Here is a 15034-nt window from a genome sequence, read left to right on the forward strand (position 1 = left end):
TTGATTGAATGAATTGTGTCGTTATGTTTGCGGTTTTTGCGCCGAACAGGAGCGTCATCTGATGTCGTTTGTGGGTGATTTTTGTGAACTGGCACCGGCCGGCTGCTGGCTGCTGGTCCAGCTGGTCGCGGCTCGCGCATAAACGCGACGCGCAAGTCGCGCAATAGTTATAACAAGAAGAATTTATGATTTCTCAAAATCGTATATTTTACTATCTTAATCGTATTTATTACGATTTCACATCTCGTTACCACAGAAAAACGAGAAACAATCAAATTCCAAAATAAATTCTGGGGAGATTTAAAAAACCAAGTTCTTCATACTCTAACCTAAAAATAGATGTTTTGATTTTCAAAATGGTCCGTCCCCCATGTAAACATCGAAAATCAAAGGTTTTTTAAAAATTGAGTGAATGAAAAAAAGTTACGAAAATATTCATGGAATTTCATTTTTGATGTTGCTTCGAATGGGATTGTTCGAAAATACTGATAATCAATTCTCGATTCGGAAACGTTGGAAATAGAAGCGCAAATCGTGAGATCATCAATGTTTGACGTTTTTTGACATTGTTCGATCGTAACAGTCCAAATTTTGAGACCTGTGCCAGAGATCGACTCCAAAATGCAGAGTAGAACAACTCCGGATGGAATCTGTTTTTCCATAGCTGATGAATCTTCGATTTGCCTTGTCTGCCAAGATGCTCTCGGGATTTCAACTTCTCTCAATATATTTTACACCTCTATGCCACGGAGTGGAGAATCCCTGGCTAATTTTGTTCTCAGAGTCCTGCGACTCTGTTCCAGTGAGCTTCGCAGCTCTTATATTTGTCTAAGATGTTACGAGCTCTTTAGAACTCTTGAACAAGCTCAATGGACCGCCAACAATGCTAAATGCCAAATTTTTGAAGTTTTTCAATCAAAAAGTTGTGACGAGTCATCAAAAATACTTGACACCAATTTGCGGAATCAAATTTCAATGAGCAATGCACAAAAAGTCTTCGAAGAGGAATTGCAAAATTCGTTATTGACAGACTCAAACCACGATGAAAAAGCAATTGACAAGGAATTGCAAGACTCAATTTCGACACATAATGGCCAAAGTGCACTTGGTGTCGAATTACATAATTCAATTTCTATAAATAATGGTCAAAAAGTACTTCATCAGGAACTACCGAATTCGAATTTCCATGGCGGCTATGAAAATGTGTGTGAAGTGTCAAAAGTACTTGACAGCAACCTACCGAGCTCAATTCCAAACAACGAGGGTAAAAAAGAATTGGGCATCGATTTACATCCGTTAATTATCTCGAGAAACGGTCCAAAAAATGAGGAAATCGATTATGGCAGCGATTACAGCAAAAATCAAGAAACGTTCGATCGAATCGATTCTATTTATCAATCTAACATGAATTCGAGAGGCAATCTTGAAAATTTCACGCAAAATGGTCTTGAGCAACGTTTGGAAAACGAAACGACAATAGATTCGGAAATTTCAGCTACAATTTCCCATCCGGAAGTCGAAAAAGATCCCAGTGAACCAAAATCGCCAAAACGCACTTGGAAATCAGGCAGAATTTCAAAATATAGTCAAAAATCTCTCAAATACAGTTGCACAATGTGCCACAAAAAGTGGAGAACTGCAGCGGAGTTAAGAACTCATGTGAAATCGCATTCGAATCTACGGCCATACATGTGCGAAAAATGTGGGCAAGCTTACAAGCACAAACACGCCTTGGAAATTCATATCGGCATGCACAATGGAATTAGTCCATTTAAATGCAACATTTGTGACAAATGCTTTACGCAGAAAGGAGCTCTGATGAGACATCTGCCGATGCACACAGGAGAAACACCTTATCAGTGTGAACTCTGCGGCAAGCGCTTTGTTCATCACACTTCTTACAACATGCATGCGCTCTCACATACTGGCAAAAAATCTTACCAATGCCTCGTAAGTTGATTATCGATAAACATAGTTCTGAACAAAAAAAACAATGCAGCAGTTTTTGATGCATCAAACTTTGCGACGTTGGAACAAAATAATTTTTGTCTTAATTTCTCATGAAATTTTGGATTTTTTTAACAAACAAGATTGTTTTACAGGTTTGCGATCTATCGCTGCTGTCGACTTCCCACTTGAAGCGTCACATGAGAGTCCACACCGGCGAAAAACCATTCAGCTGTTCTCTGTGTGGCAAAAGCTTTGCGGAACGATACAATTTGTTTGCGCATCAGAAAACTCATGATCCGGTTGAGATAATGGCGAGGGCAGCGAAAAAAGTGTCTTTCAAGTGAGTTTACGTCTTTTTCCCAAGAAATTAGTTTTTTTCTATATATTGAACTATTTGTTTTGAATAATTGTTCGATCAAATGTATTCATGACTGAATTTTCATCACGGAAAAGTTGCGACCTCTGCGATGAGCATTTTGACAAAAAGCAAAAGCTCCAGGAGCACAAAATACAGCACGAAAGAGGCGAAATATCAGCAACCGACAAAAAATGGATTGGCCACACAATCGAAGTGAATTCAACCACGAATGACGTTCAGTTGCCAAGCATCCAAGAAAGCAATCACCCTGAAGAATCATGGCGGAAGATCGGTTACGAAAAATTCACTGGTCCTCAGATTCAGTTCAAATCTCAGGGGCCTGATAATCAAATGACTGAGGAATCATTTAATATTCTCATGGCTCAGGATAACTACAATGGAACACTATCGAATGCGTCTTCGAAACCAGGAAATCTGGTGGTTGTTGATCAAGCGCAAGTTTGACGATTCGTTTCCGTACTCTCAAAATGTTTTTCTCCTTTTATCGACTTAACATTTTACATTTTGTAAGTAGAGAATTATGACTGAAAACATTTTCTCGTAGCATGACAAAACGTTTGTAAATTGATTCCTCATCCGATTACTGATTTTTATAGTATAATTGACCGTCATCGAAATTTACGATCGAACCCTCGTTCGAGTTACGAAATGATGGAAAAATGTAATTCAAGAGTTCCTCATTAACTTAAGTCATTTAAAAACTGTCAAATTTATTGAAATCGTCTTTGTTCCTTCGTTCCAGTAAGGGAATACGAAAAGACGAATTTTTTCTAGAGAATAAAAGACTTTTTTATACACTTTGAAGTAACTTAATAAATATATATTTATCGATAGCTCGGCGCGTGTACTGTTTTTAATAAAAATTTATTCAAAACAATTTTATTCAACGAGTTTTCCACTTCGATTCTCATTCAAATTGGTTTATTTTTTTTTTGCATCATTCTATCGAAGACTGCACCAACTCTTTCGGATCTTGGGACATTTGACTCGGCATTGCTTCCTTCCACGACGTCAGACCATGCGTTCTCAAAAGAGTTTTCCTCTGAATTTTCGAAGTTGATAAACTTCTGCGAAATTCGACAAGATTTTCGTTCAGTAAACAAATTAAAAGATGTTTTCTTCTTCAACGAAATTCTCAGACTCTGCAAACTGGATTTTCGACCACAATCATTACAAAGTCGACAAACCAAAAATGAAAATTCCAAAAAGTTGATCAAATTTCAAGTGACAAAATCAAAGGAATAATTTCTATTTTTTCTTCTTTTTAATTAAATGCTCGATTTTTGAGATTGTAGTCGAATTAATTTTCACACAATTTTTAATAAGTTTTCCACTCACTCCCGCAATTCTTTTACGATAGTTTGCACTTTCTTTGGAACAACGTGTTTTTCAAGGTATTCGATTTCCGGTATCGGGGTCGGTTTTTGGAGCAATTCGTTCGAGTGGATTCCGTGGATAATCTCGATCAGTCGTTTTTCCGCGACGTCAAACACGTCAGTGAATATCTGAATTTGTTTTTTCGTAAAACATTCGTTTTGTAAATATTTGTTCAACCACATAAACGAAAGGTTTTCATAACTTTCTCATTCTCAATCCCAATTCCCAATGAATCAGGAGCGATTAGAATTTCGAATTATTTGAGAATTCAATAAATCAATGGGATTTTTTACGGTGATTTTTTGTTCTCACCACGTGGCAGAAAAATCCGGGCATTTTTTGATGTTTTTTGACGTAAATGTTTCTAGATTTCAAGGTCATCTCGATGTACGTATTTTTCAGATTCTCCGGATCGATTGCTCGTCTCGTGGACTTTTGAAACACACAAAAATAAATCGGACATTTGTAATGAGGAAGATAACCAGGATTCGACCTCGAATATTCAGTCTGGAGAAGACTTTTTTGGCATTACAAACAGCTGGACGGATTGGCCACTCGATAGAGACTCGTCAGGCTCGTCCTCGTCCTCGATTTCGTGAATGCCTTCGCTGCGCAGCTTCTGGACGCTCCGCATGTAGAGAGCTCGAGCTTTTTTCCTTTTGAGCTTCGATTCTTTGTCGTCAACAATGATGTTCGAATATTCGTCCAAAATCACCTGCCCGAGTTTGAAAATTCATCAGCTTTACGATCAAAATTCAAACGACTCTTTTCCGCATGAAAAAGAAAACGATTTTTGGTTATTTAACCAAATTTTTGAAAACAAACATTAAACGATAAATTTCATGAAATTTTTACACAAATTTTAATTAAAAAAATTTTTTTTAAGCATAAGAAACCCAGAAGCAAAAATTGATCAAACTTTGTGACTGAAATCGAAAAACTTCGGAAATTTTTCGGTCTGACACGAAAAATGAAAATTACTCGAAGATCCGAGGCTTTTGGTAGACTCTCTTCCACGACTAGTTCGGCGGATTTGGTTTTCACGTCGCTTTCCGATTTGAAGGTAATGTGTTTTTTCTTTTCCTCCATTTCCAACTGGCTCTGAGTTATGATAGTTTTTGGTAAATAAGTTTTGCTGTGTTCGATCAAATCCGTGTTTGTTTCGCCGGTGCTTTGTGGCCTCACGAACATGCTGTATTCGGGCAGTTCGAGGGTCTCGAGGACCTGGTTGATGCGAAGAGAATGAAAAATTTTATCAATTCGACTATCGAACTCAATTTCGTCTCGAATTTGAGCTTAAAAATTCGGTTTTTACGTCGTCGATGATGCCAGAAATAAAACCAATTCTGCTGCTCGACGTTTCGGGGCTTTCGGTGACGATGTTGCGACCAATTTTCAGGGCTAAAAGATTCTCGACGCTGTCTTTGATCCACGTGAAAATGTGGAACTTTTCGCTGATCCATTCCCTGTGAATTTGCTCGCATTTCGTCATCACCAGAATCGCTTTGACGTTCTCGTAATTGTGCATCATCTGCATCGTCGCGTTAAGGTCCATTTGCGTTATTCCGACTTTATTCTCTCTTCTCATCGCAGCGATTTCACTCCAATCTCAAAAAGGAAATTCGTGTCGTTGGAACGTCGGATTTTACTCAATTTTTAAATTAAATTCGATTCATTTATTTACTTTATATTAATATTATAATATTAATGATATTATTATTTTTATTATTATTATTATATTCAATTAATAATAATAATGAATTTATTATTAATTTTATTAATTCATAATTAATATTAATAAAATCGGATTAACTTCAATTTCAAAATAAAAGCTGATTTAAAATCTGTTGAAATTTAATTTTTCAATCAAATCCGATTGAATTTAATTTCAAATTCAGTTGTTGAATTGAACCCAATGAAAAACTGAATTCTCATTTTTCAGATTCTATAAAAAAACCGGAAAAATGGAGGTTTCCTGGCTCACGAAATCCGTAGCTGTTTCCCAGCAGTTCTTGAATCGACAAAAACTCCCCTCGCCTCAGCATTCCGTTGAATTCTTCTCTCGAAACGAAGTAATAAGCTTCCGATTCGTCCTCTTCTTCCGTCACTTCTCTCGTCGTGTGACTGCGACAGTATCTGACCTTGAGAAAGGGGATTCAGATATTCCCGATTAATCACGTTTCCACATAAATTTTATAATTTTCACTCAAATTTCACACAAATTATAGACTGGAAGAATCTCTTTTTGGAATGAATTTCCCTCGATATTTGACTACGATAATTCACTGAAAGCATAAAGCCTACGAAGAAACGTAAATAATGAGATTTTCGGTAAAAAATTGCAGAGAATTTAGTCAATTGATCAAAGAAATTTGGTTTTTTGAAAATTCAAAATTTTCAATTCCAAAGCTCACCCACTGCCCCAATTTTTTGGCGACCCTGATCCCAAGAGTGACTTTTTTAACAGCGGATGGACCGCTCAAAATGACGAGAGGTGGGCTCGTGAGATCGTAGGGCGTGATGCTGGCATCGATTTTTGGGATGCTCAATTGCTCCAATAACAGTAATTTCGAGATGCTCCTCGCTGCGAGGAGTTCGATCGGAGGATCGAAGAGAGTGGCCGACGAAACCTGGTTTGACAAAAAAAATGTGTGAAAATTCATTTTTTCGTTACAAAAAGCTCTAAAAATATTTTTATCATTTTGCATTTGAAATCACTTTAATTGAGGGGATAAGCAACCTTTTCGGAAACTGTTATTTCGGAACCGTCGAGATACTTTACACTCGGCATCGAAAATAATAATACGTCTTTGTAGTTGGGCCATTGTGTGCAAGGATTGCCACGCAAATCGACTTCGTAAACACGACTCTTGAGGTTTGAGACTTCCAGAAGGTCCGCTATTTTATTGTACCTCAAATCGATCAACCGAAGCCCGTACGCATCCTGGAACAAATTTTATGAATTGTTTCAATAGGGCGATGCAAAAAAAAAATCGATATTCTTTTTTCTCGGAAATCCAATGGAAATCTTTAGTACATAAAAAAAAAGTAATTTTCCCAATATTTCAGATTTTTGATATTTTTCTGTATTTTTTTTTTTTCTCTCTGAAATCGGGGAGCAAATGTTTTTTTTGTTCTCATAGCAGAAAGTGTTAGTGCTCCATGGAATTATAAATCTAATAAAATTTTTTCACTCTCAGAAAAAATTTCAAGATTACCTCGCATAATTTATTTATTCTTTTCTCTATATATTTAGCTATAAATTGTGAGATTAAAAAACGTGTAGCTACAAATAACTATTCTTGTTGTCCTTCCAAAAGAAGGGGTGAAAGTATTTTGCAAAAACAGTTTTTCAAAATTTTGTCGGTATTTCACCGTAAAAGATGCTATAATTTGCAAATTTTCAACTTTTTCCATTGATTATAAAAATTAGTGAAATATTTTGACTGAATTTTAACGAAAAAGAAATGTAGGCTTATGAACGCAAAGTCGCAAAAATTTTTAGTGTTTACAATAAAAAACTATTTGAGTTTATACAGGAAGGCAACGTTGTACAATAGACCTATTTCGATCTTGTTAATTCAATTTTTTTTTTTTTTAAATCTGCAAAGATTACAAGACCGATTTTGGAAGTGTGATGAAAAATATTTGTTGGTTTGCATCCGTTGGTCTCCATTTTTTATTCTAACAGAATTCGGTCCGATTTTACTAATTAATCAACTTAATTAATTACTAAATTACTAAATAATTTTACTTATTTCTATAACGCACAAGAAAACTTAAAAATGCCAAAATTTTATCATTTTCTGCGATGAAATATAAGACTTTGAAATAAAGAATTTGGTAAACGCACAGTTTTATTTGGCACGTCGTCATTTTTGTACGATGTCCTAGCAAATTTTCGTGCATAAAAATATTTATCTCTGTGAAAAATACAGGAAAATCGATATATCAATCGCTTGAGAAAACGCAAAAATCATTGTTGCGTGACTGCGTGACGATTTGATTGCCAAAATAAATTGAATAAATAAAAATTCGATTGACTTAATCTATGGAAAAAATGAAATCGAAGCTCGATCAATCGAATGATAATTTAGTTCATCAATTGAGAACAAAATGGATTCTTAACTCGAAAAAATTCAAGAGTGCTGAGCCTGTTGTGTCCCATAATCAAAGTACGAAGATTGGCCAATGTGTTTATACCCGAATCAGGATCCGCTGATTTGAATGACGTTATATAATTGTATTCCAAATTCAATTCTTGGATGCTCAACAAATCATCGAGATTCGAGACGGTCTCGATTAAATTGTACGACAGATTCAGGTACTTCAGATATCTGAAAAAAAAAGTAATAGAAAACTCGAATTTGGTAAGCATAAAATGCAAAAATCTGATGATCGATCCTCGTGATTCCAATCGATTCAACAAAAACGTATTTTTCACAGTCCGATGATGGGGTAGAAAATTACTAATTTTTCGACTCGTCAAAAGCGTGAGAACAATCGAGTCGAATCCAAAGATTAATCAATTCGATTCTCGAATGGGAGAATAAAAAAATAAAATAAATTCTTGGATGCTGGAAAATAAATCGTTCTTTTTTTTTTTTTTTTTTCAAAAAACCTCAAATTTTTCAATCCGGTTATCGTTTCGATGGCATTGTGCGACAAATCGAGTCTGACGATGCTCCAAAACTGCGTCAAATCCTTCATAAGAGTGATTTCGTTGTGAGACAAATTGACGTAGGTCAGGAACCAGGGAGAGGCGAAATTCAAGAGATCTTTTATCCGATTGTGCGAAGCGTTCAGGTAAACAAGATACGGAACTCCGCTGAGGGATCTCAGGTCCGTCAAAATGTTGTGCGATAAATCGAGGTACTGGATGTAACGATGATAACGAAGTATCGAAACGTCTTTGAGTTTCTTCAAAAATAAATGAAAAAATAAAGGAAAATCAAAAAACTTTGCCAATAAATTTTTAATGAATCTTTCATTTTCTAACTAAATAATTCAAATAAAAAAGTTAATTAACTAATTTTTTATGAAATTATAAAATTTTATGGTTTTTCGAAAAACCAAAAGTTTCGCGGCCCCGATATTTTTTAAGGAAGCTCGGTCGCGTAGGGCCGGCTCGTTCCGTGGGTGCATGAGCGGGGCACCCCCTTTTTTCTTAAATGCGCATATTTGCAATACCACAATGCATTATAAAACTATTTTATTAATCATTTAAAACAGAAATAATCAGTCACGCATCGATAAAAAAAGAACAGAAAAAAGGTACAGCTTGACGTTACGATCTTGCTCACAAAAAAGTGGCAACGTCGAAATATAGAGAAAATAATTCAACAGCTGAAAATACGACTTGATTTATATTCATACAGAAATACTGAACGACCTATTACGATTTTTTTTTCGGTCTCATTATTACCTGTGATATATAACAGTATTTATATTATTGTTGGAAAATAAGTATATAAATTGTGTTAATCGTTAAAACTTTTCGTTTTTATACAATTAATTCGTTTTTTTAGAACGTGCATGTGTTTTTCACAAATTCCAGGTTAGGCAGTCGACGCTTCGAATGTCGCGCATGCGCTTCAGCGTTGTGCTGAACATCTGATTTCTGCGACGTTGCGGAATCGTCTCACCGTCACGAAACGTCCCAGAACAACGAGTTTGTAGACATTTTAACAGTCAATATCTTTTTAGATAGGTCGATGACTCCAAACTTTTTTGATATATTCTGAATCCTTACGATTTGGAGAACAATACTCTATTTATTTGTTTATTTCTGTTGCGTATTAAAAATCCTAACTTTCACTATTTTTTTCGTTCTTAAGATGATGGAACAGTCGGTAATCACACCTCGAATTTTTAAAATTGAAACTCTTTGGCATCGTTCGTCCGATTAAAATAATAAAATGTCATCGTACGCAGCACGATCGCAAAAATCCGATGACATTTTTATTTTTCCGATCAGACGAACGATGTGGAAAAATTTCCTTTTCAAAATTTGCAGCTATCTCTCTCATATTCACGGCTGTGATTACCGACTGATCCATCATCTTAAATGGTCGATGACCACATCTGAAATTTCGCACATGTCATTATATTGATAATCTAACCATGAGATATTAAAAAATTATTTTTTTTCTGCTGCGCGGGCGTTCGCGAGCGAGCCTCCTTAAATAAAATTTATTTCATCTCAATTATCGATTTCCATTTGAAAAGAAGAGTTTCGAATAATTGGTAAAAAAAATTCGGATCGGTACTGAAAAAAAAAAAAAAAAACGAAAAATAAATGAAAATTTGAAAAAAATGATTAAAAATTGAAATTTGAAAAATGTGCAAATTTCAAAATCACTCGATCTTAAGCACGTCTTCACCTGCCTCGCCAAAAATTTTCTCTTCGACACTTGGACGCGCGTCTCTAGATGAAAAACTCATGACATAAAATTTCCGCGAATTCAATCGAATCGAAAGTAAGAACTATGGTAATTCGAAAAATTGCCGGAAAATACAAATCGATTATTGAAAAAATGGCGAATTAATGAAATTTCTAAAAGTTCGAGATTTTTCATTTACCAAGTTATTGAGATCGCATTTGCTCAAAACGTATCGCCCGTTTTCGGGATTCAAGGTCAAAAACGATGAGCAGGCACCGATCATACGATCGGATAAAATCCCACAGTATTCCGAGTTGTCTAACACCAATTCTTCGCGTTCACGAATCTTTGTGACCGGCGCGTATTTCTCGTCCCACAAACGAAAATGGAGGCCATAGCCGCCCCATCTGTTCTGGATGATTTTCTGTCGTTTCTCTTCGTCAACGTCGAATGCCCTTTTCCCATAAAAATCTGAAGAGCCACAGGACTTTTGCCAAAATATTAAAAATTGTTTATTTGAAAATAAAGGAAATAATGAGGAATTTCTGGTTTGAAGTCAATGAAAATACCGAAATAACCAATCGCATAAATTCGTTAAATGAACCAAATTGACGCAAAATTTATTACATGAAAGCTGAAAGCTTGGGAACTCGGAACCGAATCTTCCGAAACGATCGAAATATTTTCATCACAAAAGAAATCGTCCTCGAGATTTGGCCAGCTCATTTGATCGTGTGGAATTTTTTCACGAGGACCGACATCGTACAAACGTGATTTTCGATCGCGAGTTCCTCGTCGATTTTCCTGGTGAGAAATTTCCTCGCGAGGGCCACGTGGAGTAGGGTTTTTCGGTGAAAAAAGGAATTTCGGCTATTGGAGGTGCGAGAAAATATAAAAATTGACAATAAACTGAAAAAACAATGCAATTTTATCACCCGAGGTTTTCTTACTTTATTCATGTTTACAAAATTCTATTTTTCCCGTTATTTTTACTCGCTTACAGGCCAGTCATTCATTCGTCTGCGATCGCAGCGCCACTGGCGTCGTTTTCGATCGATACACTCACGAACAAAAGCACGCTCACGTGACCAAAACTCAAACTCGATGGTGGCGCCTCCCTTAGTTGTTTACGACGAAAAAAGCCATTCCAATTACTTTTCCGCGCTTTAGGCTAGGAATTTTTTTAACGCGTCACCAGAAATACGAAAATGATGCCAATCCTCGGACTCCGTGAGATCGACGGCTCCTCTCCTCAAGTAAAAATTCTTTGCGGGATTCCAACCCAAAACCGAGAATTCTAACCTGCAGCATCCATCTTGAGCTGCTCTCTGCTCGTAAATCAAATTAAACGAAATTTCATTTTCCAGCTGAGCGACAACGAATCTTCTGATATCTTCAATAATTAGAAAAAAAATGTATTTGTGAAAAATCATCAACTTTCATTGAAATAAAATATGTTTGAACACAATGATTTCCCGCATCATCACTGAGACTCGAGGCAATTTAGAAATCATTTTAAGCGGCAGTGCTCCACTTCTTCATAATTACCGATTTTGTTACTCTCGTTGAAAGAAATTTCGAATTTACCTTAGCAACAGCTTCGAAAACTTTATCTCCGATTCCCTCGTTGCGATAATTAGGGCTGATGTAAAAGTCGTCGAGAAACATAGATTTCCCTTCCCAAGAGGAGTAAGTATAATAATAGAGAGCATGTCCGATTATCTTGGCATTGTCAACAACAACAAAGGCCTTAAAGAGCGGTGGATCGGTCTCGAAACCGTCTCTCTCCAGGTCTACAATCAACGTCGAATAAAATTATGTATGCGATAAAAAAAAAATGAAAAAAAAGCGCGTCACCTTTGTGATCAGTTTTTGGTCCGTTTGGCATTTTCTCGAATACTGCCAATTCTTGAATTAATTCGTAAATTGCTTTGCAATCCTCTTTCCTTGCTTCACGAATTTCGACGTTCATTTTGTGACTTTAACTTAATATACTCAAAAAACACGTTTCACTTTGAATATTTTTTGTCCAATATTTTGATTCACTGTTTCTTCTTTTTCTCCTGCTTGTATTGATGGCTATTCCCCACTTTAAGGGCACGCGCCGCTACGTTCACTGCTCATTTTGCTAATAGAATTCGAACAATGAGCCAAAAACTCGCTATCGTTGCTTGGAGTGATAAAAAATCAATCTTATTGATTAAAAGCAACAGTGAACGCTGCTCGTTTGTCTACGACGAGAAGAGAGAACTGACACGTGACGATAACGAGCGTCGAATGTCGCAACGGCGGTCGTCGTTTCGCCGCACAGTCGTGCCATCTAGACTTTTGAACTTGTCACTTGGCCGCAATGCGTGGTAGAGCACCATTGTTTGACTCATTTGACTAATTGAAAGTTTGGAATATCGATCGAAATATTGAATTTCGTCGGTGAAGTGGAAAACTGCGTGCTCCGCCATCAGTCAGATAAATAGCACGATTTTCACGAATAAAAAGAATTCCCGAAGCAATTTTCATGATTTGACACTTTCTGTGATTCGTCAGCGAAGGATCGTCCTCGGGGTCAGCTCGTTTGATCGCGTGGAATTTTTTCGTGAGATATCGTACAAACGATCGCGAGTTTCCGGCGCTTCTCGTCGATTTTTCTCGAGGGCTACGTGGGTAGGTTTTTTCGGTGAAAAAAAGGAATCTCGATTATCGAAGGTGAGAGAAAACATAAAAACTAACATAAAATTGAGAAAACAATTCAATTTTATTCCCCGAGGTTTTCTTTGTTCACGTTCATAAAACTCTATTTTTTCTCATTATTTTTATTTGCCTGCGATTCGTCGTTCGTCTGCGATCGCAGCGCCCCTCGTGTCGTTCTCGACCGATACACTCACGAAATAAAACGAAAACACGCGATTCATACGTCCGCCGTATGCAGCGTCACAGTAGCGACTCAAGTGCATTTAATAAAGCGAGTCTCTCCCAGAAAATCTTTCAGGAGCCACCGCATTTCCAATTATTTAAAAATTTCCATATTTCTCCCACTACTTTCCTACGCTTTTGCCTGAAATTTTTTTCAACGCGTCACTAGAAATACGGAAATGATGCCACCCCTCGGACTCCGTGATATCGACGGCTTCTCTCCGCAGGTAAAACTCCTTCGCGGGATTCCAGCCCAAAACCGAGAATTCCAACCTTTTACATTCATCTTCAATTGCTTTCTGTTCGCAAACGAAATGAAAGAAAAATTCATTATTCACGTACGCACCAACGAATCTTCCGGTAAGAACTTCAATTATTTCAACAATGAAACAATGATAAGCATCAAATTTCATAAAATCGATCGGAAATATCTGGAATTTATGAACTCTTGTTGAAAATGATAAAAATTAACGGCTCCTGGCGATCTCAAAGTCCGGCAGTCCCTGACAGGTGACAGCTCAGTCACGAACGAGTTCGCAGATAATCCCTACGACTCGAGGCAGCTTTCTGAGATTCGGGCGGTTACTTTCGTTCGAGAGGAAATATCGAATTTACCTTGGCAATTGTTTTGAAAACTTTATCTCCGATTCCTTTGTTGCGATAATTAGGGCTGATGTAAAATTCGTCAAGAAACATTGATTTCCCTTCCCAAGAGCAGTAAGTATAATAATAGAGAGCATGTCCGATTATCTTGGCATTGTGAACGACAACAAAGGCCTTGAAGAGCGGTGGATCGGTCTCGAAACCGTCTCTTTCCAGGTCTATAATGTACGTCGAAATAAAATAATGTATGCGATAAAAAAAAGAATGAAAAAAATCGGAGGGAATCGTCACCTTTGTAGTCAGTTTTTGGTCCGTTTGGCATTTTCTCGAATACTGCCAATTCTTGAATTAATTCGTGAATTGCTTTGCAATCCTCTTTCCTTGCTTCACGAATTTCGACGTTCATTTCGTGACTCTAACTTATTAATACACTGAATAGAGAACGTTTGACGTTGAATATTTTTTGTCGGATATTTTGATTCGCACTGCTCATCTGTTAAACGTCTTTCAAACAATGGGCCGAAGACTCGCTATCTTGGGAGCTAGCTTGGAATGATTAAAAATCAATCTTATTGATTAAAAGCGACAGTGAACGTTGCTCATTTGTGTACGATAAGAAAGAGCTGACACACGTGATGATAACAAGCGTCGAATGTCAACGCGGCGGTCGTTTCGCCGCACAGTCGTGCCATCTAGACTTTTGAACTCGTCACTTTTGGCCGCAATGAGTGGAGAGCACCATTATTTGATTATTAATTAAAAGTTCGGAATATCGATCGAAATATTGAATTTCGTCGGTGAAGTGGAAAACTGCGTGCTCCGCCATCAGTCAGATAAATAGCACGATTTTCATGACGAAAAAGAATTCCTGAAGCAATTTTCATGATTTTATTGACACTTTTTTTGATCCGTGAGAGAATATAATCAACTGGAAATAGTCCACCATTTTTCCAATTTTGAAACACGATGCGTCAGCCAGGACGTTGATTTATCGTCGAGGACACGTAAACACGATTATTTTTCATTATTTTAACAGTTTTTTCGTTCCTGATAACACGCACGAGTTTGGTAAGGATGGTTTATCTGAATCCAAGAAGCTACAACGTGTTTCATCGAAGAGGAATCTCGTTTCTCGTCAAAGTTTCGAATAACAGTAATATAAGAGAAAACGAAAACGTCAAGAATTTTTTCGGAATTTAACATTGATTTTGTCGATGAATTATGGGGAGAGAAATAAATGAATGTGAATTGACTGTCACGAAGACTCGCGAACAATGTTAAAAATTTTTTTTTTCACAGTTCACTGACCCGTAACGAAATAATCAGTTCGAATGGTGGTTCGTGAATCTGGAGATGGCAGAAGAGGTTAGAAAAGTTTCCAGTAGTAAAAACGTGTTTAGTCGGTCGTTGATTTCGAATCGAGGACACGGGC

At 36.9% G+C, this 15034-nt stretch overlaps 3 protein-coding genes across 4 annotated transcripts; 1 reads left to right on the top strand and 2 right to left on the bottom strand.

Moving 5' to 3' along the window:
• The first annotated feature begins 133 nt into the window (after nt 1-133).
• LOC122418286 (zinc finger protein 665-like) lies at nt 134-3124 on the top strand. The gene is made up of 3 exons (XM_043432419.1): nt 134-1950; nt 2103-2290; nt 2404-3124. The coding sequence occupies exons 1-3, from the start codon at nt 622-624 to the stop codon at nt 2771-2773; spliced, it is 1887 nt and encodes a 628-aa protein (XP_043288354.1). The 5' UTR covers nt 134-621; the 3' UTR covers nt 2774-3124.
• Nucleotides 3125-3174: 50 nt separating this feature from the next.
• Nucleotides 3175-14876, bottom strand: LOC122418406 (uncharacterized). Its single transcript, XM_043432579.1, has 17 exons — nt 13894-14876; nt 13615-13820; nt 13123-13298; nt 11947-12068; nt 11677-11882; nt 10289-10645; nt 8328-8626; nt 7836-8043; nt 6447-6650; nt 6121-6336; nt 5691-5847; nt 5022-5314; nt 4556-4930; nt 4239-4436; nt 4019-4138; nt 3668-3834; nt 3175-3396 (listed from the first exon to the last, which is right to left on the bottom strand). Exons 1-17 carry the CDS (start codon nt 14006-14008, stop codon nt 3267-3269), a joined length of 3549 nt encoding a protein of 1182 aa, XP_043288514.1. The 5' UTR covers nt 14009-14876; the 3' UTR covers nt 3175-3266.
• Nucleotides 11016-12780, bottom strand: LOC122418289 (thialysine N-epsilon-acetyltransferase-like). Of its 2 annotated transcripts, none has more exons than XM_043432424.1 (3): nt 11947-12611; nt 11677-11882; nt 11016-11417 (listed from the first exon to the last, which is right to left on the bottom strand). In XM_043432424.1, the coding sequence occupies exons 1-3, from the start codon at nt 12059-12061 to the stop codon at nt 11256-11258; spliced, it is 483 nt and encodes a 160-aa protein (XP_043288359.1). In that variant the 5' UTR covers nt 12062-12611; the 3' UTR covers nt 11016-11255. The 2 variants fall into 2 exon arrangements, with proteins under 2 accessions (XP_043288359.1, XP_043288360.1); XM_043432425.1 differs by having other exon boundaries at nt 11354-11482; nt 11947-12780.
• Nucleotides 14877-15034: the final 158 nt, after the last annotated feature.

This window comes from Venturia canescens, chromosome 11 (assembly GCF_019457755.1).
Source record: "Venturia canescens isolate UGA chromosome 11, ASM1945775v1, whole genome shotgun sequence".
Taxonomy (NCBI): Eukaryota; Metazoa; Arthropoda; class Insecta; order Hymenoptera; family Ichneumonidae; genus Venturia; species Venturia canescens.